General features: G+C 35.2%; 1 protein-coding gene across 1 annotated transcript in view; it reads right to left on the reverse strand.

The window, feature by feature from the left end:
* BCO2 (beta-carotene oxygenase 2) overlaps positions 1 to 12,510 on the reverse strand; it is a 39,930-nt gene that overhangs the window by 2,580 nt on the left and 24,840 nt on the right. Inside the window, exon 9 of the mRNA XM_074304251.1 lies at positions 4,250 to 4,387. Coding sequence (XP_074160352.1) covers positions 4,250 to 4,387 — 138 coding nt within the window. The remainder of the gene's footprint in view (positions 1 to 4,249; positions 4,388 to 12,510) is intronic.

Below are 12,510 nucleotides of genomic sequence, written 5' to 3' on the forward strand. Positions count from 1 at the left end.
ATTGTTATGAATAAGGGATGAATTCTTAATCAGATAAGAGACAAAGGCCATTACAAAAGATAAAATAGATAATGTTAGTTACATGAAATTGGCACAAACAAAATTAATATATCCAGAATAAGAAGAGAATAAATTAACTGGGAAAAAATCTATATATCAAAAATCTTTTACAAGGGTTTGATATCTAAGAAATAGAGATAATTAGCAGAAATAAATAAGATCAAAAGATTATTATTCCTCAAAAGTAGTCAAAGAATATCAATAAATATAATAATTTATAAAGTACCTACTCTGTGCCAAGAACTGGGGACATAAATACAAAGAAAAAAATTATCCCTCTTCACAATAAGTTTATATTTAATGGGACAGACAATGTGTATGTGTATATAATGAATATTAAACTCTGTGGTAGGGTTACAATTTTGTCAGGTAACTATACTAAGTCTGGCATCAACATTAAGAGTCCCTGAGAGACTAGGCAGGTGGCCTAAGGGTGAGAAAATCTGCTCAATTCAAAAAATAAAGTAGGTTTAAATTTCTGTACATATCAGTATTGGAATTGGCCCATGACTGATCACAGTATTTCTAACCTAGGTGATATAGGAAGAAAAGAAAGACAGGAGGGAGGGAAGAAAAAAGGGAAGGAGGAAAGAAAAGAGGAAGAAAAACAAGGAAAAGAAAAAGAGGGAGAGATGGAAGAAGAAATTACTTTGGCGGCAGTTGTTTATCCTTCATTCTCATTCTTGAAGAGGACCATAACATCAGGGAGGTGGTGATGTGACATGCAAGTGAACTGAAGTTAAGTGAGAGAGGTTGGGCAAGATTACATGCCTCACTTTCCCCTTCAGAACCATCTGGATCCAGTGGCCAAATATAAATCAGGACAGCTGGAGATGTATCTGGATGAAATGGTAGAACTTGGCCTTTTTAAGCTAAGGTTTTCAACAAGTCTCAGTTTGATTGAGGCTGAATACATTTAATGATTAGGTAGCAATTGATGCAAAGAATCTCTTCTTTAGCCTAGTCCCAAAAAATCTAAATAAATAATTGAATGAATTTGAGAGAGGAAGACCTTCAGAGTTTTTGGCCAAAGCAGAAATCATTTCTATTTACATTCAATCTGAATCAGTAGGGACCCAATCAATGGCCAAATGGGGCTTGGCTTATTGATGGCTCATCAGAATCAGACTGCTTTTGGTTTAAGGCCTGGTCCTTAAGAAGAAATCTAGCAAGTAAACCCAAAATATCTTGGGAGGATTCAGAGGTGCAAAAAAAAATGCTTTTAAGAGCATCTGTAGATAAAGGGATGATGTCCTATGTGGAAAAAGGAAAGAAAGGATGGAGGAAAGGGGAAAAAAGGAAGGAAAGGAAGGAAAGTTTGTGGGCATTTTAATTATTTTATTTGCATAATTCCAAATTGTTTTCCAGGATGATTATACCAATCCATAGCTCTACCAACAATGGATTAGTGTTCAGTCTTTCTACAACCTCTCTAAAACTAACTATTCTCACTTTTTTGTCATTTTTGCCAATTTACTGGGAATAAGGTAAAGCTTCAGTTGTTTTAATTTGCATTTCTCTTTTTGGTGATGTGAAATATTCTTTAATGTGAGAGTTAACAGTTTGCATTTCTTCTTTAAATAACTATTTGTTCATAATAACAACAGTTCATGTTATTCAACCTCATGTGAGCCCTCATGCAGCAAGGTAAACATTTTATTCTCCCATAACTAATTCCTTATCTCACTCTCATGGAAGCCATTCCAAACCTTCTCTTCCTTCTTTAGGCTTTTGAAATTCCAAAAAGCCTGAAAGACTTGTAAAAGTTAATTGGATTGCCCAACATCACATAGCCCACAATCTTTCACCATAAGATTCCAAGGCTAAACATTTGTCCCAAGGAGGTTATTAATAAAGAACCAAAAGAGTGATTGAGGAATGGCTAAACACATCATGGCCCATGAATTCAATGGAATATTCCTATGGGATTAAAAACAACAAGCATGATGAACAGACAATCATGGAAGAATTTACATAAACTGTTGGAAAAGGGAAGTAAGCAATCAGGAATGCAATATACAAAGTGATTATAACAATGTAAATGAAAAGAACTTCAAAATAATTGAAACTTAATGTTACATAATTACAAAGAACAAGCTTGGTCCCAAAGAAGAAATATGAGAACGTTTCTTTTTCTTTTCCCACATCTTTGCAGAGATGCAGGATAAGGAGGTTCATGAGTGTGAAATGTTACATGTAACCGCAGATCTTTTAATATATTGATTAGGTTTACTGAATTATACTTCTCTTCTTCCTTTTTTAAAAAACTATGTTTTAAGGGATGATTAGGAAGAATTTTTGGGGGGAGGGGAGTTATGTTATGTTAAGAAGATATCCAAAAAAAACTATTTTTAAAAAATGATTATCTAAATCAGGTTTCTGTATTCTGACACAAAGATTTTTAGAGTTGTTGAAATACTTCAGGATTTATAACGAATTGGAAACTAGATTTTCTGTTCATATTTTATCAGAAGGTCAAAGTGTTAGATCTGGAAGGAACCTTAGAGGTCATCTCAACCAGAGATGTCAACTTCATGGCTGAAACAGTGAATCATATTAAAAATGTAGTTGGGAAATGTTTGACAAAATTCATTAAAAATACAATCCAAAGTAGATAATGTTGTGTGTTTTCTAATTCAATCTTTGGCTTGTTGGGATATCTTTCTATTTGAGTTAGAATCCAATGACCTAGGCCAACACCTTCATTTTACAGATGGGGAACTGAGCCCAAATGATGAGGTTGTTTTACCAAAGTCACACTGATAGTGAGTGACAAAGGTGGGAAGTGAACCCTAGTCCATTAGGTTGTAAGCTCCTTGAGGGCAGGGACTTCTTTTACCTCTTTTTGTGTCCCTTAAACTCAAGCATAGTACCAGCCAAGTGGTAGGAGTTTAATATTTTTTGTTAACTTCATTGATTGTTAGGTCTTTTGACTTCAAATTGAACATCAGTACTTTCTCAACTACTTTTACTTCTGGAATTTATATGCAAATCATGAAAGATGTTAGAGGACTGAAAATAATAAACCTTTTAAAAGCCAATCTATTATCTAGTTGTTGTGGTGATGAGTGATGGTGATGAGAAAACAAAGGTTCTGGATATATGAATTCACAGAAATTACAGCAGTCCCCCCAACAGTGGTGCTGATCATTATCAGTTTCAGACCTCAGACACACCACAAGCATAAGACTGTTTTATGTCAGTTCTACACTGTTTCTACCCACCTGGATTCAATTATATGTGATGAGCTGAATTATATGTGATGACACACCATATCAGTAAATATGGACTGAGTGCTTACTTGAATGATCGAGGCAGTTATTTACCTTAGTCATGAGATCAAAGCAAAAACAGATTTTTTTTTTGTGAATTATTTTATGCTTTCCTGTTAGATCCTGCATTTAATTCAGCTTATAGTTCCATTCATTGTATGGGATAATCTATTTCCAATCCTAAAAACACTATAGGTTTAAGGTCAAGGATTTCATGTTTCAAGAGATTTTCAGATAAAAATTAGGGCCATCTTTCATTTAACAGATGAGGCAACACAAAGGGAAATGACTGACTGAGGTTCACCCAGGAAACAAGTATTAGAGTTGACATTCTGACCCATAACTCCAAACTTGATGTTCTTTCACCTTCCTCTTCTTGTCTGCTCCACATCAAGACTGGGTTCTGTCTGTCCTCTTGAAGACCACCTTTGTTCACAACCTGGGTTACTCTCTAACATGAGATCGAATTTAAAATAAAAACACTGAGCCCTCTTGGAAGCAGCCTGTTCTAGCTAGAATGGTGACTTGAGCATATTTAATCAAGCTGGCTCATTGCCTTTGTCTTCAAAAATACTGCAAGATCACTGTGACATTACCTGGATCAACAAACATTTAGTGTTCACTTCAGCCCAGCCACAAGAGAATGGGTAGAAGTTTTATCAAAAGAAAAAAAACTATTCTTCCAAGCTTCATTTCATACTAGGCTCCAAGTCATTAGGAAACTAGTGTATGCATGTATGTGTATGCATACATATAAAATATGACACAAAATATATATTAAATATATAATATATTTGTATGTTGCAAGTATATATATTTGTATGTATGTTTGTGTTTATATATGTGTGTATGTGTGTGTGTGTGTGTGTATATATCCCAAAAACTAAAATTTTAATCAATAAGCCTTCAGAGGATACCGTCCCATCTCTCTGTTTCACAGCAGTAGCTGATGAGTAGGTCAATGGACTGAGGTTCTGTCCCACGGAGGAATCTGTGCTGCTACCCAATGGCAAAACAAATCTTCGGGGAAAAGTTCTTGGCACTGAGTTGTAGACCTGTTATGGAAAAGAGAAGTTTAAAAAGGGAGTTATCATTAAAGAAACAAAATAGCACTTTGTTCTGAAGAGAGCCATTTCTCCCTCCCTCACCTACTGTTTTAAATACAAGAAAGTTTTAATTGCATTCAAGTTGCCAGTAATTTAGAACTGAATTATCATGTTTTAAGCAACTAGTCTGGATTTTAAAACTGGGCATATTAATAAAGGATAAGTTCTTTAACTTCAGGGGTTGCTGTGACTTGCCAAGTATTGTTTATTGTTTGCTCTGGATCTGCATGGGGATGATTAGTTGAACAAGTGAACTTTGCCTTAACTGATAAGTATCTCACTCCTCTTTGACACATAATGTTAAAAAAAAAAAAAAAAAAAAAAAAGGAGAGACAAGGCAGTTTGGCTAAGATTATATATCCAAGGTTTTCAGTGTTTGATCCCTAAGGACTTTAAAAGTTTCTCTCTATAAAGAAACCAAATTTGGTCTCACAATCCTCAGGACCCCTTAAAATTGCTAAATTCTTCCCCTTAAATGTTTATGTGAACTATATCTATCAGTAGTTACCATATTGGAAATTATTGTTATAGAAATTATATAACTCTGCTAAAACAGTCTCAGAGACTCCTCCCTCCAGAATTCCTGGACCACATTATGAAACCATTATTTTAGGACACTGACATTAACCACTTTAAATAGAGGTTCTTGTTGAGCCATTAATAATCCTGCTAATCTTTTCAGAATTTCCAAATTGTTATCTTTGTTAGCTTTTCATTGTATGTTATTTCATTTTATTTATTTTCATTTTAAAGTTTGGGTTTTTTTTAATTTTATACAGTCAACTTGAAATAAGATAAATCACAGGATTTAGAACTGCAAGAGTCCATTAGAGATCATCCACTTGACTCTTATTGTGCTGATGAGTAAATTGTTGCCTAAAGAAGTTACCCAAAATCTAACAGATGCTTAGTAGTAATGTTGGAATTCAGATCCAGGTTCTCTGATTCCAGATGCAGTGCTTTTGTTCATAAATGGTCCTTTTAGCAGCCAAGAACAAATCTCCTCTACACTCAATCCTAAATGCATCCTAGCCCATCCCCAACTTCTAAGCTTCCCTAAGAAGAAGGTATCCATTCTGACATCTAACATCACAAAGATCTTAGGAACTCTGAAAAATTATAGGCTGAATTCTCCCCATCCCAAACCATGCCCCAAATAAGCAAAAAAGCCCAGCTTCAGGAATATCTTAGGAGAGCTACTAGAACACAGCTGTTTACTTATATTCCCAAATACTCAGTCTCGATAGGAAAACATTCACAAACAAAAACCATAGTCTCCAACCAACCTAACTTCCTGACAGCAATCAGAGCTCCTAATCAGCCTAAATCATAGACTAGGATGGATCTGGGTAGGAAATGATATCCAGGTAGGGTCCCCCAAAGCAATCTCTCTACAAGTTTAATTTTAGAAAATAATCAGATGGCCCTGAATTTTTCTATTACTGCAAGGATCCTTAACTAATGTATTAGAATGTCTATTATATAAGTAAATTGATCCACCTCAAATTGATCAACCTTTTGATGATGAAAGAATTCCCTTATTTTTTTCAACTCCCTAGTCTTAACATGAAAGTCACAAAAATTAACTAACATAGGGCTTCTTCTTAGTAAGAGTTTTAGAATGGAGTTAACCATAACCCTTGTTGGGTTGCCTCCATTTTTGTTCCAAAATTCTCAAAATGTCCAGCCTCAAGCAGCAAAATTAGAAGCAATGAGTGGAAGCTGACAAGAGGCAGATTAGGTTCCATTTAAGATTCTAATATTTAGAACTCTTCAAAATGTAATGAGCTGCCTCAAGAAGTCAAAAGTTCCCTTTCAAGACAGATCTTCAAGCAACTGCTTGTTGACAGCCTGTCTAGTAAATTATCAAGGGGATTCTTTTTCATGTATGGAAAGGACTTGGCCTCCGAGGTCTCTTTCAGTTTAGAAATTCTATGATTCCAATCAATCTCATTCTTTCTTAACTATACACCTGATCAATACCCTGATCCCATAGTAGAATCTAATTTATTGCAGTTTTAATCCACCTGTCCCCCTCCCCCTAAAATTTTCCTAGAAATTTCTTCTCAGGTGATTTTTTTTCATCCTCTCAGAGAGACTCCTTACTCTCCCTTAATCCCACTCTCTTTAGGCACAGGCTATAGTAACACTGTACATTTGATTAACTCCTTATCAACTCCTCATTCTTACTTGGATGAGACTTGAAAATGCTACCACTATAAGGAACAGGATCGTTATTGTGCCCAAATGCTGTAACTGTTTGCTCAGAACAGATGAATGAGATTTTTCTACTCTCAGTCACTGTAGAAACACATACCAACAATCCCTACAAGACAGAGATTAATCTTTTCTTTTTTTAATTCTGAAGTTGATTTTTACTACTTCTCAATAATTAAAATCTTGACTTGGAATATGGCAAGATAGGGAAAGAAAAAGACAACATCCTGACTTTCTAATTTTCCTCTCATGCTTCAATAATATCTATTTAAAGATCCATTCTGAAGAGCAATTTGGAACTGTGCCCAAAGGGCTATCAAACTGTGTTGTGCCCTTTGGTCCAGCAGTTTCACCATTGGGTCTGATCCCAAAGAGAGAAAAGACTCATATGTGCAAAAATGTTTGTAGCAGCCCTTTTTGTAGTGGCAAGAGTGGATATCTATCAATTGGGGAATGGATGTTTTGATATATGAATGTAACTTAATATTATTGTTCTATATGAAATGATGAGCAGACTGATTTCAGAAAAGTTTAGAAAGACTTGCATGAACTGATAATGAGTAAAGTGAGCAGAACCAAAAGAACATTGTACACAGTAACAAGATTATTTGATAATCGACTGTGATGGACTTGGCTCTTCTCACAATGCATTGATTCAAGACAATTCCAATAGAATTAGAATAGAAAATGTCATCTGCATCCAGAGAGAGAACTATGCAGACTGAATATGGATCAAAACACAGTATTTTCACCTTTTTATTTGTTTTTTTTTTCTTTCTCGTGTTTTTTTACCTTTTGGTTTGATTTTTCTTGCACAACATGACAAATAGGGAAATACATTTAAAAGAATTGCACATATTTAGCCTGTATCAGATTACCTGCTGTCTTGGGGATAGGGGAGGCAAAGGATAGAGGGAGAGAATTTTGGAATACAAAGTCCTACTAAAATGAATGTTGAAAACTATCTTTACATGCATTTGGAAAAATAAAATATTGAAAAAAATTTTAATTAACATTCATTTAAGAAACCTGAATATTATAAATCTAGAATTGTTTTACAGAAAATTTTTTTATAAACAACTTCTTTTCTTAAATTTGATAAAGCAGAGGTAGACTAGTCACACTGAATTCAATTCATATTAGCAGGTTCATTTCCAAACTATCTTGTACAAATAGCAAGAATGGACTCTTTCCAACCCTGATCCAGCTTCCTGACAAGACCAATTTGGAAGGCCTGAGCATCTATAGCCTTCCAGAATGTATACATGAAGGCTTCAGATGTCTGGAACATAGCAGATAGCATTTTTTTCTAAATAAAGCTGACTATGATTTTAGCAAAGTTGAGCACCATCACTGGAATTAATTCTTCTAAAGCTTTATCCACAGAAAGAACTGAGAAGACTGTTTTCCTGTGGGATATTTCTCATAACTGAACCAAAGAAGAAAATGCTTCATCAAATCCATAATCATAATACTGAATGCTAATCCATGGAGTAATTCTAGAGGAAATTTCACTTAGTCTTAACCAAGGAGATATTATTGTTAATGATTTAATTACTTGAGATAGATATGTCTATTGCATTCCCCAACTATTGGCACAGTTTCTTCTTAGGGTAGGGTAATGGTTCATAATTCTCAGGGATAGAATGTCCATTGAATTTAGGTAGGTTATTCTCTCTGTGTCTCTCTCTGTCTCTCTTTCTCTGTCTCTGTCTCTCTGTGTCTCTGTCTCTCTGTCTCTGTCTCTATCTCTGTGTCTCTGTCTCTCTGTCTCTCGCTCATTATATACATACATACACACACATTTTTGGGGTACATATACACAATACTGTAGGGATACAACTACAGCTACCTTGGCTATTATTCCCAAAAGGTGAGCAATCAACATAGCACACAGATATACATATGTGCAGACATGCACACACGCATGTACACACACACATATGAAACATATCTCCTTGTCACCAAAACCACACTGACTTGCTATACCCTTAAGGTGTATCAGACATACATAAGCAAAGTTTATTCTCACTACTTCCCTTAAATGCCCTGGCTACAGCAGCTCTGAGCAAATGTGAGAGTCTCATCCCAAGAGTCCTCATTCAACAACACAGAAATCTCTTGAGGTTAGTCTCTAACTTGTGCATCACGTGGTTCTCCTTATGCTCTCTATCCATCTCTGTATCTCATTGAATTTCTTTTGTCCCTCCACTATGCTGACAGTCTCTCTTTAAGGTCCCATATAACCCTGAAATTCTCTAATTTTCTAATTTTGGTTTAAAGGGATCATTTTCCCCTGAAACTTTGCTGATCCTGAATTTTATTGTCTCTGAGGTTGAGAACAAGAGATAATCAAAGGATTTAAAATGAAACGGGAGCATAGATTCAGAGCAAGAAGGATTTTTAGAAATAATTTACTTTGATCCCTTTGTTTTTACAGAAACTAAACTGAAACCAAAAGAAATGACTTCTATGAAATCACATAGGTACTAAATAGGGTTGAACCTACCTCTTCGACCCCAGATTCAATGCTCCTTCAACCACATACATTGGATTCTGCAATGTTCAAAGCACTGTCCTCACCTAAACTGGTTGTACCTTCCCTATGGCAATCAGGTACAATTATAGCCCCACACATGATAGCCAGTAATATTCTCATGGACAAATGATTTAATCTTAGTATAAATAAAGAGAGGCAGCTAGGTAGTACAGTGGATAGAGCACTTGTTCTGAAATCAGAAAAACCCAAGTTCAAATCTAGCCCCAGAAACATCACAGATGTAGGATCCTGGGCAAGTCATTGAGACTCTCTGCTACAATTTCCTTTTCTGTAAAACATGGATAATAACTGCAAGGTTATTACCTTCCAGGATTGTTATGAGGATAAAATGAGGTAATATTTGAAAAACATTTTGTAAACTTCAAAAAGTTATATAATTGTTAGCTATTATTATTAATTCTAGTCTATTCATGTTTCTTTAAAAATTAAATCATAATACTACTGATAAAATCAAGGGATAGGGTAGAACAATTTGAAGATAAATGAATTGCTCATCTAAAATGCTACAGAACAGGATTTTGACCCAGTCCCACACCTTGTTACGATCCATATTTAAATAACTGAGAGAATCATTTGATAAATTGGATGCATATCCTTTAGCCACAGCAAATGGGAAAACAAGCATCTGCCTCTATGCTGATTACACAGCTTTATTATCTCTAATTAGGAGCAGATTTAAGAAACAGCTGAGCCTATTGGCTAATTGTTGTTAGAAGGAGTAACTTAGCACCAACTAAAACAAAATGAAAATTATTCTATTTGACAGACATCCTCCAACATTTAAAAGGATGATACTTGATAATCCCATCTGACAAGTAAGTTTATTCAACTAGAAAAGAAGGCATTAACAGCAAACTCAACCTGGCAGACCAGTGAATATATAGCTCTACTCAGATGGCCTTTTGGGGCTAATCTAAAGTCTTTTTATAGTTCAGATAACTAACACCTGCCCTTCAAAATGAGCTTCATGTTCTATAGGAGTTCAATCAAGAATTTGTCCAAGTACTAAAAAAGAATTCCCCTTTCGAAGAAAATACAGGCCTTACTCTCTGAATGCCCCTCCATGGAGAAATGGGTTGGGCACACAATCTGGTTAAGAATGTAAAACTCCTCAACTTTGGCAATGAAATGTCACCTCTGGGTTCTCTATATTTGTTTATAAAGCCTGTGAAACCTGCATAGTATATTGGTGCAATGCCAAGAAACTTAATAGCTTCCATTTGAATTGTCTTAGGAAGATTCTGAAGATCACCTGGTAGGATAAAATACCAAACACCAAGGTCTTTTCTCAAACTAAACCACCAGGCAATCAGACTCCACTGCAGAGAGCACACCTCCCTTTGACTGACAATATTGTTTGAATTTCAAATATGCACTTGCCAAAAAAACTATTTTATGGAGAACTACAGGGCAAGAGCTGACATGGTGATCAGGAAAAAGCAATACAAGGACACTTTCAAAGTCTCTTAAGAACTTTAGAATTGGTTGCATAACATGGGTGATACTGGCACAGGACCACCCAGCATGGTGTGACCTTGTCAGAGAAGACTATGTGCTCTGTGAAGAAAGCAGAATTGAATTATCCCAAAGGAAACATGAGATGTGCAAAGTTAGAGAAGTTCCCCCAAATGTTCATAGGGACTATTTGTTTACAACCTGTGGTAAAGTCTTCTGAGCTCCTATTGGTCTGATCAGCCACAGTCAGACACACTAACTCAACTCTAATATAGTAATGTCATTTTGGTCTTCTTTGAGACTGAAGGACAACAACTAGTAAGTTGTTACCCTGGGATCTGCAAATCCTCAAGGGTTTCATAACTATATTTCAAGGGGGCCTGTGAAATTAAATGGCATAATATTACATTATTATTTTCACTAAAGTCTCATTGAAATTTAGCATTTTTTTCAACCAAGAATGCAGGCAATTAACATCATTCTGAGAAGGGTCCACAGGCCACATCAGACTGCCAAAAATATCCATGACCAAAAAAAAAAAAACATGTTTTAAAACATATAGGTCACTTTTTAATCAACAATACACAAATCTAACATGCCAAAACTTATCAGAAAAAATCCACCTTAGATTTCTTGTGTAATCAAGCTTCCAACCAAGCCTGAAGCAGTTTTGAGGAAAGATACCATCATAGTAAGTAGAAGGAGTTATGACTCCTGATTGGCGGGGCCAATTTCAAACATATTCTTGCATAAGTGACTTATTTCAGTTGGTTTCAGACATTTCCAAAACACCACAAGATCTGAAAATCTCCTGGGAATCAGTCAAGAAGACAAAAAGTTGAATGACAGAATCCCATTTTCTCTCCATAATCCTACAATTCATGACTGCAGATATGTATGAGAGTTGGACCATCATGTTCTTTAACATCCAGGGTTTGTAATTCTAGAGATTGATGAGAAAGAATTTTCCCTGGGATAGATAATCTCTCTCCTGGCTTAAAATGACACTTTAATCCCATTTACTTTTGGATATTCTCTAATATATTCAAAACCACAAAACTCGGATTTCATTTGCTGTTTCTCTTGGATAAATAGATTTTATTGTTATTTACCATTTGTGATTGTGTGTGTGTGTGTGTGTGTGTGTGTGTGTGTGTGTGTGTGTGTGTGTGTGTGAATAGAATCTGATGTGGAGAGTTTGGTAAGGTTAGGCAATCTTTCATAAAAACAGTCGGGAAAGCACCGTTCCTTCTAAACCCCAGAACAGAGATATTTGAGGAGTGGTATATAAATAAGTTTCTATTCTACTTTCCCTCTTAGAGACTAAAGGAGATATCACCCACCTAGTATGCTGGGGATGTGGGTGTGGCCTTTCTCCTGAGTACAAAGGTTGTCCATATCTCAGATCATACAGGAGCTATATCTATAATTTAGACAACCTATACACATATCTTACAAGTATAAAATCAACACTTCAGGCAGCAAAGTCCATTGGAGGGGCAGTATGTCATAGTAAAGAATCACTACAGTGCTATCTACTGATAGTCCTGGATTTGGAGTCAGAGAATCTGGTTTATAATCCCAGTTCTTCCATAAATTTCCTATGTGACCAAGTCACTTATCTTTGAGTCTTAGTTTCTTCTTTTAACAATATTAAGATTCTGTAATTCTATAATTTTTGAAATTTATTATTAATTATGTATATACAATATGTTTTATATTATATAATATACATGACACATATATTATATAATATATATTATTAAATTTTAATTATTAATAAAATATTGTTATTTTGAGACTGCTGAATTAAGGAGTATAAATCCTTCTTTAAGTACCA

The sequence above is a fragment of the Sminthopsis crassicaudata genome, chromosome 3, assembly GCF_048593235.1.
Source record: "Sminthopsis crassicaudata isolate SCR6 chromosome 3, ASM4859323v1, whole genome shotgun sequence".
NCBI lineage: Eukaryota > Metazoa > Chordata > Mammalia > Dasyuromorphia > Dasyuridae > Sminthopsis > Sminthopsis crassicaudata.